The 22,616-nt window shown below is 31.0% G+C and overlaps 1 protein-coding gene across 1 annotated transcript in view; it reads right to left on the reverse strand.

The window, feature by feature from the left end:
- Positions 1-2,389: 2,389 nt before the first annotated feature.
- LOC117206459 (tyrosine kinase receptor Cad96Ca-like) overlaps positions 2,390-22,616 on the reverse strand; it is a 70,241-nt gene continuing 50,014 nt past the window's right edge. The window contains exons 2-8 of the mRNA XM_033445803.1: positions 19,163-19,413; positions 17,104-17,219; positions 13,356-13,755; positions 11,402-11,575; positions 10,532-10,882; positions 7,114-7,419; positions 2,390-4,003 (exon numbers count right to left, since the gene is read on the reverse strand). Of these exons, the coding sequence (XP_033301694.1) occupies positions 3,767-4,003; positions 7,114-7,419; positions 10,532-10,882; positions 11,402-11,575; positions 13,356-13,755; positions 17,104-17,219; positions 19,163-19,413 (1,835 nt within the window). The 3' untranslated portion in view covers positions 2,390-3,766. The remainder of the gene's footprint in view (positions 4,004-7,113; positions 7,420-10,531; positions 10,883-11,401; positions 11,576-13,355; positions 13,756-17,103; positions 17,220-19,162; positions 19,414-22,616) is intronic.

Here is a 22,616-nt window from a genome sequence, read left to right on the forward strand (position 1 = left end):
TTTCCCGATAAATGTGGTTGTGGTGGAATACGGCCTTGGGAGCAAGCCTAGCCACGTGTGATTTTGCCACGGAGGTGCCAATATAATGGGACACAAACTCCAAGTAGAAACTGCCTAGCAACGGCGTTTGAAACTTTCTCGATGCTTTCAAACGATTATAGAAAACAAATGCCATCGTACAACGAGGAAAATTTCCACAAGGCTGGCATTTGTGCGATTGCCTTGGAGAGTGTCACATCGAGCATTTCGACAATCGTATTTTGCGCCTAAAATTAGTCTACGCTTAGCAAAGAGTTATCCCGTTGAATGTGGATTCGTTTGAACCCAAGAACATTATTAATAGCGTTCATTAAACTTATTATTCGTTAAACTTATTATTCGTAAAACATACTATTCATTAAACTTACTATTCGTTAAACTTATTAATCATTAGACTTATTATTTGTTAAACTTATTATTCGTTAAACTCTAATATTCGTTAAACTTTGTAGTAGTCTTGTATATACGTATATTGTATAAACATAATCTTGGCTTTGTGAAACAATGGCTGATTCAAGTGAAGAGTTGTTACGCATCCAAAATTGTAACCATAACCCAACATATATATTATTACCGGAAACCCGAGATTTATATTTTTGTTTTACAAATTATTTACGTAAACATGTTCCAAATTACAAAAAAACATTTTTACACAAATTTTAACTTCTTAATATTTCCAAACAAACATGTATTTCTTTAAGTCTATTTTTTGTATTTCCAACAAATACAAGAAATTCAATGAATATTTTTCGTATAAAATAAAAACAAGAAAGATATTATCTACAGAATTCTCATTTGAAGCTTGTTAAGCACAGATATTCTTCGCCTTTCATTACATATGTTACGTTCAAATTACATATGTTACATTCTCAATAAACAAGGAATTTCAATTGAGAAGTGACAAAAGTATTGTTAACGCGACGGCACGACGTAGTCACAATATTTACTGTAGGATTTGTATATCTTTTGCATTACAATAATTGATTGCATTTAAACTACTCATAAGCAGCACTTTTTTCTTCTTTTGTCCTGAAAATGTGCTGATAACATTGTACATAATTGGTAGCTTATTTTTTGTACTTGTGAGGTTGAGAAAAGAGCGGTGAAGAAGCAAAGTGGAGGGAGAGAAGCAAAGTGGAGGGGGAAGAAGCAAAGTGGAGGGGAAGAAGCAAAGTGGAGGGGAAGAAGCAAAGTGGAGGGGGAAGAAGCAGCGGGTTGGGACACTTCATAAAGGTTTATTGCGTGTGATGACCGCTGGGAAAAACTCGCCAAATTTCCCTACAGACACTCACAGATCGTTCCCTACCTCTGAGAGCCGGCAAGGTAAGAATAGTTACCTGCAAAAGAAGCTTTACTAAACTTATTAAATTGACCATCAACCTTTATTTTACTTGTCAGCCTATTTATTTTACTGGTAAGTACTCTGTCAACTTATTATTATAATGGCAAGTAATCTTTGCTGTTACATTCTTTCGAGAATTGATTGTAATTTCAACAAATAAATAAAAAAAAAAAAAAATTCTTTCGAGTCCAGAGTCTTGACCAAACCTGCTCTTGTAATTATGTTAAAAAGTGTCACGATTCAAGCCATCAAAAGCTTATTGTCGTTCCTGCATAAAAAAGTGTTGTAAAATCACAAAAAATTATTGAAAAGTAAATTTTTAATACAGAGAAAATGAGTACATAAATATTTCTTTCATTATTGATATAATTTAACATCAAATTAAGATACAAATGTAATTTTTCCCACATATTTTCTATTCAATAAATGTGTTTAAAAACACTTATCTGTTTTTATTACTTTAAATATACTTAAATGTGCGTTCAAGGAGATGCTGCAAATATCTAATTATTTTCAGTGTTATAATGTAAGGAAAAGCATTCAGAGAAGGGTACCCAAAATCATTTTTTTAAAACTATGTCATTTTTTATTGGAATATTAAATCTGAAGTTTGTGCAGTATCGATTTTGTGGGCTTTTCATAAATATCGCGATTTTATAAACGGAATAGAGTTTCAGCTTTGGATATTTCAGAACACAATTGTGACAGATATTCCAAATAACTCCTTAATCATGGTAGTCACGGTTTGCATTGTTTGCGCGTTAAGAATGACCTAATCACCATAACTGACCTTTCACCGTTCAATTCTCAACTGTCTTTTACCCTGAGTGTACTTATGATGTTGACAGAGATACGCGTGGCATTGTCTCTGATCACGGTAACATTTTTTGTTCTGAATGAACGCGTGTACAGTAATCGCGTGTGCAAACAATGACCTGATTGGAATGCATATCTGTAAGCCACGGCACTTTCATTTGCCACAATTCATTGGCTACATCAAAAAACAAATTGCAGTACTGAGTGATTTATTTTTATAAAAAATAACTATACAATAACTTACAAAAGATCTTACTTAATACATATGTACAATTTGCACCAATATATATCGCTGTTGCAACGTAATAATGACGTAATTGCAAATTTATAAATTTTAAGGTAAGTACATTACTAGTCTCAGATATATCAGGATCTAATTTCTCTTCAGTATGAAAGTTTCATAATTTTCCGAATGTTCTGGTCCACTGATGCTAGGTAAGGCAATGAGTGCAGTAGCAACAATTTATCCCGCAACAGTTTTATCGATCTCGCTCGCATCAATCAAAAGTTCAATTTCTCCTTAATAACGAAATAGTCGCGATATTAAATGCGCGCACGTCCAAATAAACGAACGGTCCTTTCCTTAAGTGACGTTGAGTGTTACAGAAATATTCGTTATTTCTGTCGCACTCTGTGGTAATATTGACGTAAGTGTTAGTTGCGTCGCAGACATTTATTCTGACCAAAATAATATATTTATTTAAAAGTAATTATAGGATGCCAACAATATTGTTTATCAACATAATAAATTATTTCCTTCGTTGTTTAATTATAAGCTTTAATAAATGAAATTAGTGTTTCCCGTCTCCTGAAAAATCACTGTTTTGCAATTGCATCACTGTTAAACTTGAACGACGATATATAAAAAGTTCTCATTATTTGAGTAATTGTTTCTTAACTAGTACATAACGTTTTCTCTGCATTCAATTATTGAATTTCATATCGTTTCTTTTCATATAATTTCTAGAATATAGTATGCTTATTTGTGCGTAAAGTTTAATGCAAATATAAATTAAAAATTTATTTGAACTCTGACTAGTTCACGACGTTCGTTTCTCTTCGGAATCCATACTTGTAATTCGTTCAACGTGTGAAACGTTCAGAAGTTTCGTTTGTTATATTATATACAACTTGACATAATTCAGGTAATTTCTTGATTAACTTAATTTCAGTGTTAACTGGTTTTGAAATACCTATATTGGTAATGAATTTATGTACAATTATTGGATTTCATTAACCAGTCATGATAACAAAATAGATTTATAAATTGTTTTGCGTATTTACAGACTGAAAGACTTGAAAAACTATATAATCGGGTCATTTATAATTACAAACCTAATTATAATATTAAACATTCATACAAATCAGTCATGTTTGACGAAATAACGCAGGTATCAATTTTTTAAGAACCAAATTTTAGTATTCTGTACTTGATTCAATAAAATCTTTCGAACTGAATAATATTTATTAGCTATACTTTAAAGCTGCACACGATTTTTATTATTTGAGAATAATTGACCAATGTCAATGGTACACACTGTACTTAATATACTATTATGAGTACATCATTTACAATTTCTCCCCGCTGAGATTGAGCACATTATAATACGAATGATCCGGGAACCTATCTAATTCGATGTAATCAGTTTCGTCGAGTAAAAGGCCTTCTGCTAAACTGACGAGTTCCCCAAAGGATGGCCTACATGCTGGATCTTTGTCCCAGCAATAATACATAATGTTATAAAGCTCTCTCTTGCAGTGTTCTGGCCTGTCTAGCCTGTAGCCCTCTTTGATTCTCCTCATTACCTACAAGAAAAGATTATATATCAGTATATCTTAATTAAATACCTATCCTAATCAAATAGCTAGTAGAAGTATTGTATACAAATATTTGAAAAGTTCTTATAGAAAATTTTCAGGAGGAAAAAAATCCTTAAGCATTAATGTAATTCATAAAACAGAAAAGTATATCTGTAGAAAATCTTGTATGTGCCACCTATTAGTTGTAAAGAAATCTCAATATTCTATTCATTTAGATAGACGCTATAGACAAAAGCCAAGAAACAAGTTTTTCAGGAGGAAAAAAATCCTTAAGCATTAATGTAATCCAAATTCATAAAACAGAAAAATATATCTGTAGAAAATCCTGTATGTGCCACCTATTAGCTGTAAAGAAATCTCAATATTCTATTCATTTAGATAGACGCTATAGACAAAAGCCAAGAAACAATTAATTTATTGACAGTTATATTTTTCTCTATAGAGACGACATTGTGACGCCATCTTTCAGCATTGCTAGTAACTATTTAGAACAGGAGATTGTAGTTAAATTCCATACTACAGTGTTTTTATTACTATTGTTACAATTAGTACATTTTCCAATAAAAGTATTTCAATTTTAGTATTTTCTTACTACAGTACAATGTTTTCTACAAGCACTCTTCATTTAAGCACGATAGAAGCTCTATTATCAAAATATCGACTATCAGGATACCGATTAATGAAAAATTTTGGGGGTAGTCTTTTCAAAAATTGAAAAATAAGAATGGAAACTAAAATTAGTAAATTCTTATATAAATTTTATATTTTTCTTTCAGAAATTGTTATATTTTTATCGTAATTTTGTTTTATATTTATGTCTTTGTTTCTTCTTATTATTAATATTAACAAGTCAGTTGAAAATTAGTATTATATTTTCATGTGAAAACAAAGTTATTCTATTATATGAAAAATTCAATTACTCCAATAACGTGTTATGATTATATCGAAATATTGTAATATGCTAATTAAATACACTTTGATGATTATCTAATAAAACTAAGATAGAATAAAGATAAAACGTTTCCTAAAGTGAATACTGTGTGGGATGTTTAGTACGTAAAATATTTTTAATGCTAATATTACAATTAACTTTATATTTACTTTACAGGTGAAGTATTTCCTTATAAAGGAATAATATAAAGGAATTATACAGGGTGGTTGGTAACTGGTGGTGGAAGTCGAAAATATAGAATAAAAATTTTTTTTTTTTTAATTTTTCCATCGAGACAACGATCTACAGTGAGATTCGTTATAACGAGACGTGATAAAGTGTACGCGTACCGAGCGAAAATTCAAAGTCGATTTTCTCGAAAACAAAGCCTCAAACGAAAAATTGTTATTCTATATTTTCGACTTCTTTTTTCGCGTAGAATCACCCCCTTTCCGCTTGTACCACCAGTTACCAACCCCCCTGTATAATTCTAAAATCAATATTTTGGACATTTTTTTCATTGAAATTGGTTTAATCAAAATTGTCTTGATGGACTTAAGACAAATAATTGTTCTTTTTCTCTCCAGTATAATACAATATTATATGTATTTACAGTGTACAGGATGAGTCATAAACGCATGCCCATATTTCAGGAGGTGAACCTACACACAGATGAAGTAATGAACATATGTCGTGTCACATGCTCAGAAGCAATAATAGGGTAGACAAAACATCCTGCATGACATAGCCATCGAAACAATAATCAGATAGTAACAGAATAACCACGTCTGATATACACCCGACGATAACCCTTGCAGAGGGATCAAACCTTAGTATAAGAACCCTTCTAAATCAGCACTCAACACCCTTTTTGTTATAACATCCTGAACCGTCGCTCTGTTGGATTCGTACAATAAATTTTACTACCATATCTAAAGTTCAAATTTTTTAACTTAGTGAAACGTTCAAACTACCACGCGAGAGGATCACCGGTGATCTGTTAATTTCGTGATTTCTGTGTCTCCTACGTGACAATCGCATATACCTTAGTTCTCGAGTTGTAGGCAGCTATTACAGCAAATGTTCGAAGAGTACGTCTTGTGCCACAACATATGCCACTATACATCTTAACATTAAGAATTCCCTATTCCATACTCGCTCGAAAATACCAAGAATTCTTCAAATAGTCTTAAATCTATTTTGTATCCGTCTTCGCGGATCATTGTTCACCTGCGTTGAATACACAATACGTTCGAAATGGCTTCAGAAACAAAAGCTTAATGGATTTAGGTCATGACGGCCATCCACCTCAGCCTATCCATCACTTCGCGAGGAAGCTGAATATTCTTACGGTAAAAGCGAAACAAGAGGAAAGCTCGCAAACATTTTCTTTAATTATTTATACCTAACTCGAAAAATATGGTGGGTAAGGCATGCGTTCATATGACGTTTTCTGCTTATCGTAGTGCGTACATTCATTCCTTAAAATATGGGCATGCATTTAACTCATCCTCTACATAATATTCTAGAATTAAATATGCATAAAAATACATGTATCGTACATTTTTTTTCACACGATTGAAACAAACGATATTTTTTCTAAACTTTTACTACAAAATGTAGACCCATTTTGGCATCATTCTCGCAAGACAGAATTTAGACTTTTTTCTCACAAAAAAAATATATAATTTATATTAGTTCCATTCGACCTATTGATAGTATATTTTATTGTAACAATTTACATGTGTCTTAATCCTCATTGAAATGAAGTATCTGTTAGGTAGATGATACATTTACACTGTACATGGGAGTGTGCATGTAAGCGTCAGAGGACGTCCAGGTCTTACTTGAGACAAAAGACTGTTGTTAGATGTTAGAAGCTTCTAGAATAGTCTGTTTGACAACAAGCGTGCGTGTAAGAAGGTTATCGAGGTCTTCAGAGTGTAATATATATATATATCGATGTTGTGTGCTAATAAAGTTATTAATTTATTATACCTTAACAGTATCAAATATTTATGCGAGTGTTTTCATCAAAAGTAAATCCACTCCTTCGATGTAATCACACCGAGCGGATTAATTGAAAAATATTTGATCTTATTGTTTAGAAATCTTTAATTGAAAGAAAATCTTTCGAATTTTAATAAATTCTGAAATAGCGTACCTCTGCGGCGGCTAAGCCGGGATAAGGCGTAGAACCCAGCGTTACAATTTCCCATATTAATACCCCGAAACTCCATATATCCGATTTCACGGAAAAGATGTTATCGTAGAGACTCTCCGGAGCCATCCATCTGATGGGCAGCCGACCTTCGGACTTCCTTTCGTATATTTGATTAGCAGCCACATCCCTGGCAAATCCGAAGTCTGCGACTTTGCATGCATGATTCTCGTCTATCAATATATTTCTCGCGGCTAGATCTCTATGTATAATTCCTTTCGAAGCCAAATATTCCATACCTTTGGCTATCTATAATATGTAAATAGTACTTGAATATAACATTCATTAATGTTTGCCTCTGAAATGTAGTTATTGTAATTATACAAATGACCTGAGAGATCATATATTTAGTTGATTTTATTTTTTATTAAGCTATTAAGTATATACAGGGTGGTTGGTAAAACTGGCGGTACAAGCGGAAAGGGGGTGATTCTAGGCGAAAAAAGAAGTCGAAAATATAGAATAAAATTTTTTTTTTAATTTTTCCATCGAGACAACGATCTACAGTGAGATCCGTTTTAACGAGATGTGATAAAGTGCACGCGTACCGAGCGAAAATTCAAAGTCGATTTTCTCGAAAACAAAGCCTCAAACTAAAAATTTTTATTTTATATTTTCGACTTCTTTTTTTGCGTAGAATCACCCCCTTTCCGCTTGTACCACCAGTTACCAACCACTCTGTATAAAACCGTAGACAAATATCTACTTTTAATAATGGATTCAGCTAACCAATTACGTTTTGTTTTGTTCTTGCGCTATTAAATATAATAATATTCTCTTTCATAGAAGTTATGATAGAAATAATGTTTTTTTCTTGCTATTAGATGTATTAGTATTTGAAAAAATATATATTAGTGTTTTACTTGTATTAATCGTACTGTAACTAAAGTGAACAAACTGAGTTACAGCGTGGAATAATACAAATAGAAAATAACATATACATTTTTTAATATAATAATTATTTAAATATAATAATTTCAAATGTAATAATTATAATAATTAAATATAATACTCAGGGTGCATATTCTTTACCGGAAATGTTAGTTACACTACGGATTCGCTTTAAGATTCGAGATTTGGGAAAATTTGCGCATAAAATGACATTTTCATAACACGGTTTGAGAATTGAGGAAATCCCTGTACAGAACGGCACGCAATGAAAATTCTTAAGTGCAAGCGCATCGTAAATTTGCATACGGAATTTTTGAATATTGAAATTTCAAATTTGCTTTTAGTTCGCGGAATATTAACGTTTTGCACCTCAGGGTTTCTTCGCTGTAGAGTAACAGCAACTAAAGGCTTCTCTAATAAAAAATCGATAAAATTTTTTGAAACCGATATAAGTAGAAACCATATATAAATTAACAAAGCTCAGAAGATGAAAACATTTTACCAGGAAAAGAAGGCTCTCGTTTGATGATGTTTAACAGTGATGAAGAAGAAACTGTTGCCTATGTAATATTGACATGTGATACTTTTAATTAATTATTGATAGTTTTAATAAGCATATTTCTTTTAGTTACAAAAAGAAAGTAGTATATTTTTGTTAATTTTTTGAACACCTAATTTTTCAAAAGTTAACTGTTGTATTATACGAATGATCGTATTCTTAGGACTTAATAATGAGTTACGTATATGTAAATTTTAACCAATTGGCATGTATTACGTAGTAAGCTTTGTATGATAAAGATATATAAAATTTAATTTATGTATTTTAATAAGCATAGATGTTATAATTATTATTCATTTAAATAATATTTTTTATTTTTTAAATGTATGATCAATTACTGGCTCATTTTTTACTACGTAACCAACTCTACATTTGGCTCCTTTTCTAGTTTCTGATTTTCTATGTTATATCTCATAACATTCAGACGATTTAAAAAGCTAAAAAGTGATATGTAGTATCAGGATGTTTATGGAAAAATCTTTTTACGTATATATGAATAGTATTCAATAATATAAATTATTAAATTACCAATAATATATTATGTATATTTATTGTCACTCTTTTAACTTCCAAATCATTTTATTTTCAGTTTCTAAATACTGTAGCTACGTAACCAAATCAACATATTAGTTGACCAAAATTCAAGAACGGAAAGAAATTAATAAGCGTATAACGCCATTAACGATATTTTCATTTTTATAGCTAGCATTTAAAATGATTATGTTCCTCTTATGTAGAAAAATCAAGTTTTATTGTGTCTTTATCAAATTTTTTGTACAAAATAATTCATAAAATTGGTATTTAAAGATGCGTGTTATTAAAAAGTTGTCGTTTGAAGAAAAAATTATTGTACACGACATTCACGATGTTCACGATATTCAGGACTAGTGCCTTTTCTTCAAATAGTAAATATTTACTAAAGGTGAAATGTGGAGAAGTTCTAATGTTTTCTATAGCAAATATGATAGCATAGGTGAACTTTTTATTCTTCCAATATTTTTTGAGAAACGAAAGTGGCCTTCAGTGTTTTAAATGGGATACTATCTACATGTTTTTTATATTTTATGAAAGAAACTGTCAAGATAAATTCAACCGTGTGGTATTAAGATCAGACAAATTTAGAAGCGAAATAATTAAATCGAACATTTCGTAATGTTATATTTATTAATATGCTGCACTCTTTGTTTATTGCAATATTGTTTCTCTGTTCAGAAACTTTCATTTCTATTTCACCCATATCGTTTATAAACAATTTGGCAGTTTCTCCGTGTGTAGAATTTATTTATGTAATTAATAATTATATAAGGAATTTTATCCGTTAAAAAATGATTCGAGAAACGTACTCGACTTGTTCCTAGTAACAGTCCTCCCGTAATCCAAATTTATAATACATATTTTCAAGTCTAGTTCTTATAGAGGGAAGATCTAGACCATTTAAAAATCTTGCAACCATAAAATACTTTCTTCCGTCTTTTCTATTAAAAGTTTCTTCATCATCACCTTCATTTTTTGTATCAGTATCATCGTCAGAATGTTTACTTTGTATATCTACGTCATTGAAAGCATCATCGTATTCATTTTGAATCTATATTTGAGTATCGCTTACATTCGTTAAAATTAAAACAGTTTCAGTTAAACCTTCCGATATTTCGAATATCACTTAGTTCCCAGATGATACAAACAATTGATATGATCGAATCAAATATATGGCAAACGCGACAATAATCCAATTAATGCTCAAAATACAAAACAGTATGAGTAAATATAAAGTACAAAAGAAAATACAAATTATTTTATCTCCTAAAGCGTGAATTATAGAATTTCCTAACAGCCAGAGGAACAACAATTGAAACAATTGCAAGTCATGAATGACGCAACACGGATAAAATGTGACTTGATAACATATCATACCTGGTAAACAAATCCAGTTAAGTCCCTGGACGTCAATCCGGGTCCACCATGATTTCTTTCTTCTCTAGATGCTCTTAGAAAGCTCTGTAGCTTTCCACCGCTTACGTATTCTAAAATCACGAACATCGGTTCACGCTCTGTACAGCAACCTAACAATCTGACTACGTTGGGATGGGGATCCAAATTTTTCATGACTCGTAACTCTTGCGCAAGATCTAGCCGCTCTCTTTCAGTGGCATTTTCTTTCAACGTCTTCACCGCCACGATAGTTGCTCCTGATTTCCCATCAATATCTAAGGCCTCGCATTTCCACACTTGACCAAAGCAACCCTCGCCAAGGATATTAAAGACCTGTTGAACAAGATTTGAAAAATAAGGAATTTAGTTATTCCTTAGACGAAAATTGTAATATGTAAAAATATTGTTTCGGAGATTAACTCTCAGACTGTAGATATTTATGCATTTATTGCATTTCAAGTCGTTAATAAAACCTATACAAAATTTATTAGTTTCAAAATTGTCACAGTGATTAGACGTTAATTATTATTATAGATCCCATTTCTTTAGCTGTTTCATAACAAAAAGTGGATTTGTTGCAGTCTGTTAATCGCGCAGTTTATATTTTATACATGCACGTAATTATTAGAAAATGTATTAAGATCAAAATGTATGAAAATAACTTTATATATCAGGAACATCGAAAATATAAAATACAATATATGTATTTGGGGCATCTTATGAAAAAATTAAATTTGAATGATTTTATTGTATATGTTAAATTGTAATTTGTGGGAAAATGTAAATTTGTAATCAAATAATTGCCATATTTGTTTCGAAGCGAATTGTTTCTAAATTGTTATAATTACCAACCTTTAAACGATGCCGTGGAAATTCCCATTTGTCTTCTTGTTTGTTCTGTGCACTTTGATTCTCTTTTTCCCAGGGTTCATACCGATTGTTATGCGCTTTTGGCCCTCGCCATCTTTTTAAGACAAGCGATGGATCGTCTGATATATTTGAGACACTGACTGAAGCTTGTTCTTTCTACATAAACAAATATAAGAAAATTATTGTTTCGGAAAGTTCTAAAAAAATTCTATTCAATTGCTTCACTTCTTTTACAATAAATTGATCATGCATACTAAAATTTGTAAGTGTCAATGAATAAATTATTTTTTAATTATTGAAAAAGGAATTGTTAAAAGATGTATATTAAAGATAACTATATTAAATTAAAAAAATATTTGAGAGATCTATAAAATGTTATATTAAAGATTTATATCATGAAAAGTGTTTTCAATGTTTAATTATGTCATTATTTCATGCATGACCCTTTTCATAGTATTAAGATAGAACTCTGTGTAACTTTATACTGCAATGAATAATAATATTTTACAATGTCGATAGTGTAAAATATTATTACAATAATAATACAAAACTAAGAATTTTTATAAAATTTATTTATTATATATACTACAATTGTTTGTCAAAACGTATAATAAAAGTTATTTGAAAAAAGCATAAAAAATACTGTAGTAAAAATATAACAAAAGGATATTTGGAATAAATATAACAATTTCAGCTAAAAATCGTTAAATCTTTTTCACACTATTGCGTTTGAACGAAGCAATGCATTTATCAACTTCATTATAGATTAACTCGATTTTTGGAATTTTTATTAATGTTCAGAAGCAGACCACGAAACTCATACGATTGACAAATTTTAAGGTTTTTAAAGATCTAATATAGGATTCCTTGTTTCAACTTAGTGTGAAACATTTTCTTAAAACATTAAAAAATTGTATTAAAAAATTGTTAAAATGAGAGTAACATTCAAGAGCTACGTAAAAATTCGAGAATTGCAATAAGATAAAATTGTATATTTTACTATACATCGTGAGCCTGAATTCGTGATACAAGTGAAATTTAAGGAGATTCTATGGCTCGATATAAACTAGAATCGAGAATAACAGAACTACGTTAACGCTCCGTTTTGAAGAGAATGAAGTTCGAACATGTTTTGTCAAGAATTATCTCGAATACACGTATGTTTGTATATACAGGTGGTTGGTAACTGGATTCTACGCGAAAAAAGAAGTCGAAAATATAGAATAACAATTTTTCGTTCGAGGCTTTGTTTTCGAGAAAATCGACTTTGAATTTTCGCTCGGTACGCGTGTACTTTATCACGTCTCGTTACAACGGATTTCACTTGTAGATCGTTGTCTCGATGGAAAAATGAAAAAAAATGTTTATTCTATATTTTGATTATATTTACCAAAATGATATTTGACCTCATGGTAATACATATCCAAGAAATGCTGTTGCTATAGATAGAAATAAAATTGAAACTCCAATTGATCAAACTTGAAATAATTTAAATGAATAATAAAATATATTACGTGCAATATGTAAATATATAATAAAAAAATAAAATGATGCTCCATTTATATGAATTAATCGAATGAATCATCCTGAATTTATATCTTTTATAATATTTGAAATTCTATTAAATGCAATATTGATATTTGGACAATAGTGTATTGATAAAAATAATCCTGAAATAATTTGAATTATTAAAAATATTCCAAGTACTGATCCAAAATTTCATAAATAATTAATATTGATTGGTGTTGGTAAATTAATAAATGGTACCACCAGTTACCAACCACCCTGTATACTTTCTCAAAAGCGAACAGTTCAACCTAATTTTCATTTTTGTTTTATTTTGAGCCACACAATCTTTCTAACTTCGCTGGTACTAGGAATTTTTAGGCTCACGGTGTGTTTCCAACGATTTCATCTACAGAACGTGTTTCCATACCGTGTCTTCTTTGGATTTCCGATTCCTGCAAAATTTGTTTCTCAGGGACCACGCACCCATACCGAGGCCCACGACGAGCACGCAGACCGCCGTGACTGGTACCAACGTCATCGCTATATCTTGGGAAGGCGGTGCCTCGGCAGGTGCAATTTTCGAGCTGAGAGGTGGCCCCTCGACCTCGTTCTCCTCCATGGGCTGTTGCGGAACACCGGTGGTGCCAGGACCGGGATCAACCTCGGACTGCTTCGCGTCTTCAGGCTGTAACTTCGTCGTTTTCGGAATACTGGGTGGCACAGCCACTGGTGACGGCGGTATCCCCAATTTACGGAATAATCCCTGTCCAGGAACTACTCCTGGTAACAATGGCGGCCGTCTTCTGCCAGCAGAACCTACAGGGCTCCTGCCGAGGAAAAATTGGAATAGAGTCGAGCCATGTCGGTCACCGAAACGTTTTCCAGTCGATTCAAACATATTGTTAACGAACTGGAGCATGAATAATGGAACGGGCTACTGGTAGTTCTCTGAAAGGTCATACGCCGTTCCTCGTGATTTATCGACGAAACTTTCTAGCAAGTTGGTTGATACTTGTAGATTCGTCCAAGTCTGTGGCTTCTCCGCTCGATCGACCACGGGACAGTTTAAGGAAAATTGTGGTGTTGGTTTGGAAGCACGATACAGATTGGTAATTCGAGATTTGCAGCAATGAGAAAGTAGCTTTGATATTTGAAGACTTGCAATAATTAGGTTGCGTGATGTTGCAGAAGAACTGTATTTAATTAAATCATGAAGTTGTGGGTCTTATGAGAAAGATTTTCATAGAACCGAAGAATTTTCATTCGATGATAAGTTGAAATATAGATAATTCTTTATAACATTGATAACAGTTTAGCTTGTAATTATGAAGTGTATTATTATCACCTTAATCTTCCAATTGATAAATGTTCGATTGCAATCTAGTGAAAGAAGACTACAATCGATGATGAAAGCCGCAAATGAAGAACAATTTTTAAATTCAAGTTTATCTTTCTATTTGATTTTGAAATTCTGTGCTGCGTTCTCAAACATTTAAAAGTATCAGTAACTTCTAAACTATGTATACAGATTAATATTAATTAAACTAAAGCAACTTAACAACTTAGATTAATATTATTCGTTTCTTAAAACACGTTGTGGGCAGTTATTTAAAAGTTATTTAAAAGACTGTTCAAATGACATATCTTCGAATCCATCAGATTATTTTTTTCTTCGATTATTTCACTTTAAAATAATTGCTTTTAATCATTTAATAACGTAATAGTCAGAAGATCAATAAAGATGTGCATCTGATCTGCATCTAAATTGTATTTATTAGAAGGAAAAGAATTGTGTAGGTTTTATATTCAAAAATGCAGAATTATATTTCTAGGAATATTAGTTGACTATATTAAATTTTGGAAAATGGATTGAATTACTGGAAAATGGAGCTGATCTTCATTGCAACAATTCCTTTAACCGAGGAAATTATAACGCAGGAACTCTGCACAATTTGAAATATTTTAAGATATTATGTTCTACTATAGTTTTTGTTTCCACTTATAATACGTTGTTACAAATTTAAAGAATGATTTTCTTTAATTTACAGCTGTGATTTTAAAAAAGAACAACTAATTTAAATTCATACGATATATACAGGGTGGTTGGTAAATGGTGGTACAAGCGGAAAGGGGGTGGTTCTACGCGAAAAAAGAAGTCAAAAATATAGAATAACAATTTTTCGTTCGAGGCTTTGATTTCGAGAAAATCGACTTTGAATTTTCGCTCGGTACGCGTGCACTTTATCACGTCTCGTTTTAACGGATCTCACTGTAGATCGTTGTCTCGATGGAAAAATTAAAAAAAAAAATTTTATTCTATATTTTCGATTTCTTTTTTCGCGTAGAATCACCCCCTTTCCGCTTGTACCACCAGTTACCAACCACCCTGTATATGTAAGAGTTAGGTACTGATGTTGATTACTAAAACCTATAGCCTGTGTGAAAATTTCATACTTTAAATTACGAGTATAATTTACGAAATAAAGACAATTGTATTTTATAATCTTAACCATTCTCATTTTTCATCATACACAAATACGTTTAGCAACATCAATAAATGTTTTTCTATCTTTGTAACTTGCTATCTAACAGTAGACATCTATAAAATTTTATGTATTTCCGACTTGCTATGTTATATAATTATTCATTTCAATAAATTATTGAAATTTTGTACACTTAGAAATCGATATTTTCTAATAACTGGTCATAGCTTTCTCGTCAAATTATTCAAAGTAGTCTTAGTCACATAGCTATAAATTTTCATTAGAATTCTATATTCTCAAGCCGGTATGTTCAATATTACAGTACAACATAAAAAGCAAACGCATTACTGGCATCATCGAATAGTGTTAGTCAGAATAAGACGACAAACATCTAGTACGAGAATAGGCTCCCGTAACTGCCAATATAAATATCTTAAAACTCCTCCAAAGAACTGTGAGAAAACTTTAGAAAATCGTCATGAACGTTTCTTAAGGTTCATAAGAACGTTTCATAAGAAATATATTATCCTCAGTATTAATAAAAATGCAATTCTGTTCATAAAGGATAAAATTATGTAGCAATTAAAGATAATTGCAACTTTGTTTGGACACCATATCTAGCTATTTCTGAGAAGAAGTAGACAGGCCAAGAAAAAGAAGCCATTACTATTTCATTAACACCGAATTCTACGACAAATTCCATTAACTGGCTTCGAATACATTACAAAAATAACGTGATGTTTTCTCGAATAATGAATGTAAAGATTCTGTAATACTGCATACGATACAAATTAATGAAGGATTTCTCAACAGAAATATAATTACTGCTAATATTCAATCCAGTACAAATAGCGTAACATAAATTCAAAATAGGTTTACACTCTAAAATTGATCTTTCAATTTGTAATGTGTGTACTTGACAAATAATCGTGATGGATCTACAGCGGCAACATTATAAATAGGAACATTTTATTTTCGTAACTCATGTAAAATTCTCAGTTGATCTGTTTTAGGTTTGAAGGATGTCTGGATCAGTGGCTGAAAATATATGAAAAAATGATATACAGAACGATCGAAACTATGAAAATCATAAAAATATTTCCTTTTTAAAGTGAATGCATTTGAAGGTTTATATTACTGCCAGGTATCGCTTTTCTTTAAAAATATTTCTGGATATTGCCCAAAATATCGACAGAGATGATCGTTATATGAATTCTTTGTAAAAAAAGACGCTGAAAATGGTCTAAAAATAGAAATCTTAAAGTAGAATAACCGTTTGAACTGCTGCAAATATATCGAGATTCAATCTACATTCAAAATTAACGAGAACAAAAATCTCAACGATCATAAACAAATATTAAAAATATTTTCCTTTCTGAGAGACTCAAAATTCTAAAATAAAATCTAACTCCCTACAACATACTCGTCCCAAAGTATCGTCAATAATAATAAATTTTGTGTAATTCATGCAACTTTGAAGATTATTTTTAAAGAAGAAAAAAAAAAAAAAGAAAAAATTCCAAGAATAAAAAATCAAACAGCAAAGTTAGCAAACGATAGAAGGATTCGTTTGTTATATCACTTCTGCGGATAGAAGCGACGTTCTGAGTGAGTGATCGTGAGTGACATCGAAGATCGGAATCGGTTCATCAATCGATGCGCAAACAATTTTGTCCTCGACGAAGAACCTACCTGGTCCAGTCGGGTTCCTTGGGACCCGAAGTGTTCTTGATAGTGACGTAGACTTCGGTCTTTGTCGTGAGCTGACCGTCGGAGACGGTCACGTAAAGGAACAGGTTCTGCCCTCCCTGGAAAGAAGAAACAAGAAACGTCGTTCAATCCCTCAATGTCGACCATACGCAGCTTGTGTTACGTTCTCATCTAACGACGAGATCTTGACCACTTAAATGCACCACCATGACATTGCGTGGTACCATACCATGACTTCTGATTAGGCGATGACTATAAAAAGTACGATCACAATAAAACTTTATTCATCTAAACTTCATTTATAGAAACAAAATTTTAGTATCTAGTCATCTGAACTTCTGTCAATTGAATTCATTTATCTGAACGCCAACTCCTATTATTATCGTATTATTTATTATTCTATTTTATTCGATTCCACATAAAGAAATAAGTCGGAAATGTAGACATTTTTTCATAGAACACTTTGTTTTTTAAAAAATTCTATTTGAAAATTTATCAAGCACGCATGTATCAGATACATGTAATCTTAACTAAACATGTGCAACTTCTAATTTCTTTATAATAAAGCCTTAAACGAAAAAATTGTTTTCTATTTTCACGTGTAAAATAACTTGTAAAATAACTTACTTAGGCGACTCAATCTATAATTAGCCGTGGTGACAAATATTGAATAAATTTCCAAATTTAGATTTGTTGGAAAAAATTGTATTCGACTTATTTTTGTGCGTAGAACCCCTTGCCGATTTTGTCACAATTTTTAGGACACTCTGTATGAACGAACAATCACTAGTAAAGAGGAAAATCAATGAGCACCTATTAGATAAACTCTAGTTGCATTAGGAAAATTGATTAATAAAGAATATAAATTTATAAAATAGACAAAAATAGTAATGTAATAAAAATACAAAAATATAAACATGATAGTCAAATAAATTATTGATTTGTATAATTAGTCTCTGTTTTATCTCTCTTCCTCTGCTTAACACCACATAAATCTTAAAAAAGGTTAGTGATTTCAAACTTTTTATTGGAAATTAAATATTGTATTTATTATTATATGTCTTTTTAATTTTAGTCTGGCATCTGTGTAGTTTGTTTCATAGCTAGCTGTAAATATTTCAAAAATAATACCGGTGGATATTTCTTATTCATTTTTTGAAGTTACGCTGAAGTTAAGTTCTTTATAGCTTTTAGACGATTTTCAATTTCAAGAAATAAAAAGATGTCGCGACAGCTGAAATCTGGGGAATAAGATTAGGGCATCACTACGATTTTTTTTGCAGTTAAAAGTCTATTGATTTTTAGGAATTATGCTGTTTAAAATATATATGATTTAAATACAATACAATATACTTTTGGATTTTTCCTGGTTAAATATTCTTATTGACGTAAAATAAATTTTATCCGTGTATACTGGCTATAATACATATATTACTAAGGACTCCCGAAACATTAATTTTTCATCATTTGAGACTTTCTTTCATTTAATTCCAAATTTTCAAAAATTTTGTTTTTGTAACTATCACCAAACACGGGATATATTAATTTCTTATTATCCAAACAGGTATAAAATTTGTTACAGAAACGGTACGTGCCAACATCTTCTACTTTTATTTTTAAGCATTAATTAGATTATTTTTATCAATCAAATAGATTAATTAAATATTATTTGAAAAAATATTAAGAAATATTAATATTGTTTCATTCGTTATATTTCACCGACATTCAAAGCCGGTTAAGTCAGTTAAAGTCGAAAGCAAAAAGCGTTTTACAAACAAAATTACATTTTATCTACAAAATTACTGTATTTGTTATTCACGGGCAATGTTATTCTTTACCGAATTAAATCGCCAAATTTTCAATGACAACAAGAAAACACTATTTACGAATAATGATGTAAAATTTTATCCAATAATTAAACAATATTTACTCAGGATGAAATGGGCTGTTCATATATAAGAAAGCAGAGTAAAAGGGCCTAAAAAAGGTAGTGTGTTTACAAACACGAAAATGATTAAGATGGATTAAAAGTGACACTCACTTTGCCTTTGAGCGTTTCATTAACGTAGATAATGCCGGTGCTATTGTCGATGAAGAAAGGAAGCGGCGGTTGCGGACTGTCATTTCCGTTGTAGTTGTGTCCAAGAGGTTCCAAGCCATAAGTTAGCTGATCTTGTTCGTTGTCTTCCGCACGGGCTCTAGTCACCACACTTCCTACTGGTTCTGTATCCAGAAGCACCAAATTTCGATCTATCCACATTACAGGAGGTGTGTTGTCGCTGAACTGACTTTCTACAATGCAAATTACCATAATTGCAAGGTGAGTGTTGTTCGTTTCTACCTATCGAACAATATCAGGATGGAATTGCATTAACACGTTTGAAACAGATAATATAGCATATTTGTATGTATGTCATACGATATCTCACCGATGACATGCGATAACACATGTACCTCATGATGAATATTTTTAGTCAATTGTCAAACACCGGTCAGAAGAACAATGGTTGTAAAGATAAGATAGGTTTATGTTTCGAAGAGACTTTCAAGAACTATTATAAAGATTATTTATGATCTATATTACTTTAAACAATTTTTTTTATTTTGCTATATGTATAAATATATCTTTATATTATAGTAAAATTTGTATATCGTGTGTGTTTGTTTGTTCTGACTTACAAGCGTAAATAATGTTTATACCTATTATATACATTTTATATAATTTTCTCACTTTTGAAATAATTAAATTAATAAAATAATAACCTTTTGGGTGTTTATTTTTTAGAAATTTTCACTAAAACGTTATGTTACTCATACTACCTATATATAGTATGTCACATAGTCATCCGATATTAAAATTATTACGGACGCCCACTGACATACCGTGTATGTCATGATGTATTTTTAAATAAGAATTGTCTAAAATGTGTTTTTTTTTATTCCTACATTGATTAGTTTCGCCAATTTTTTACTATACATGCAAAAAAAGTTTTCGGTCATTGTAAAGAATTTAAGATGTTAAGATGGAATCCGTTAAATTAATTAAAGTATTGATTACGTATTTGGTTGATTGAGAAGCTTTGTTGGTACATTTGTGAAAAAGGAATTAATTGCTTGTAAGGGCACAAATTCTTATTTTTCAATGAAGCTCTTTTTTTATGGTTTTATAACAATCATATGAAAGCACTACTAAATGATACGATATGATACGAGAGCGCTATAGTGAACACAATGATGTACAAATACTTTTTGTAGCCGCTGTATTTTACATATTCTCTATTTTTAGTATATACGTCGGGTTAACATTAGAATTTAGGGCGCGTAACGATTCTTCGTTTAAATTAGCCATCGTTTTGCGAAGCAGAGATTATATTTGCACGAATATACAAAACTTTTACAAAGTATAATGAATATTGAGTTTAACGAATAATAAGTTTAACGAATAATAAGTTTGACGAATAATAAGTTTGACGAATAATATGTTTTACGAATAATAAATTTAACGAATAATATGTTTTACAAATAATAAGTTTAACGAATAATAAGATTAACGAATAATATGTTTTACGAATAATAAGTTTAACGAATAAATAGTTTGACGAATAATAAGTTTAACGACTAATAAGATTAACGAATAATATGTTTTTACGAATAATAAGTTTAATGAACGCTATTAATAATGTTCTTGGGTTCCAACGAATCCACGGCCAACGGGATAACTCTTTACTACGCGTATAATAATTTACGGCACAAAATACGATTGCTGAGACGCTCGGTATAAACTGCCCGATGTGTCACTCTCCAAGGCGATCGCACGAATAGTAAACTGATGGAAATCTTCCTCGCTGTACGATTGCATTTGTTTGTTATACAGGGTGGTTGGTAATTGGTGGTACAAGCGGAAAGGAGGTGATTCTACGCGAAAAAAGAAGTCGAAAATATAGAATAAAATTTTTTTCTAATTTTTTTTTTAATTTTTCCATCGAGACAACGATCTACAGTGAGAACCGTTGTAACGAGACGTGATAAAGTGCACGCGTACCGAACGAGGATTCAAAGTCGATTTTCTCGAAAACAAAGCCTCAAACGAAAAATTTTTATTTTATATTTTCGACTTCTTTTTTCGCGTAGAATCACCCCCTTTCCGCTTGTACCACCAGTTACCAACCACCCTGTATATATCGTATGAATTTAAATTCGTTGTTCTTTTTTAAAATCACAGCTGTAAATTAAGGAAAATCATTTTTTAAATTTGTAACAACGTATTATAAGTAGAAACAAAAACTATAGCAGAACATAATATCTTAAAATATCAAGATGCAGTATTTCACTTACTAGTAATACATAAAGTGATATTAGTTAGGTTGTTAATTTATTTTTATGTTTGATCATTGATTATTGATTGAATGTAGTTATTAAAATCAAAATAAAACTGCATTAAGGTAGACTTCGTTGAATGAAATATTGATTACGTGTTAGATTGGTTGGAAAATTTAATGGTTAAGTTGTTGATTATTAAAGATAATTATATTTGATGTATATGAATTTGATTAATTTATATTGTACACATGTTTATAATATGATTACCTGAAAATAGGTTAACTTCAAAGTTAAAAGAGTTGAAAGTAGAAAACAAATGTATGTACACGGCGACAAAAATGACTTGTCACCAGCATCGTAACGTTATTCTCCAGATGGGTGAAGATCTACGGAAAAAAGTAACCGCGAAGGATATAGCCGAATAAGCATGATAAAATTGTCTCCAAAGCAATTTGATCTGGGTGCATATCATTCAATAGACTTCTCGAAGAAAACGCTTTCCGGAAAGTGTCAAGCTGCTATCCTTACAGTAACGGTAGTTATAGGGCAAAACACAATTTACAGTTTAAACTCCATTTCTTTTGCTCTACTTAATGAAAAATTATTAAAAAAGTCAGAGGTGTTGTACATAGTGGCGTACATGTTTAAATATAAATGTTTCCAAAATTTGTAGTTGAAAAATCGATTTTCTAGAGGTTCGGAAAATTGTATTTGTCTATATTATTGCCTTAGTTTTTGCTGTGACTATGTTAATGTCTTTATAGTTTTAGTAGCTTAAATTATTAAATTATTCTCTTCAGATTTCTTAGAGAAGTGCATCAGAGTCAAAAGTTTCCGTACACAACAGAGTGGCATATTCTCATAGTCGAGATACTTTATATATTAAACAGCCATTATACTTTACACAGTGTTTGCTACACTAGTTTATGCACAGTGTATACACATGTACACAGTTCCAAATACTTTCGAATGTATTAAATGATATAAAATTTTAACCATTTTTCTAATATCGACAAAAGCGTTCAATGTGCATTTATACATATCAGATATATGATATGTATCTTTTATTTTCGTAACTCTTATAGCGGTTTGGATGCACAATCCATTTCCCATCCAGAGGAATTTTTTATGTATGTACATCTTTCCTTCGAACTCGATTAGTTCGTACAGAACGA

This window comes from Bombus bifarius, unplaced genomic scaffold, assembly GCF_011952205.1.
Source record: "Bombus bifarius isolate JDL3187 unplaced genomic scaffold, Bbif_JDL3187 scf7180000008007, whole genome shotgun sequence".
NCBI classification, from domain to species: domain Eukaryota; kingdom Metazoa; phylum Arthropoda; class Insecta; order Hymenoptera; family Apidae; genus Bombus; species Bombus bifarius.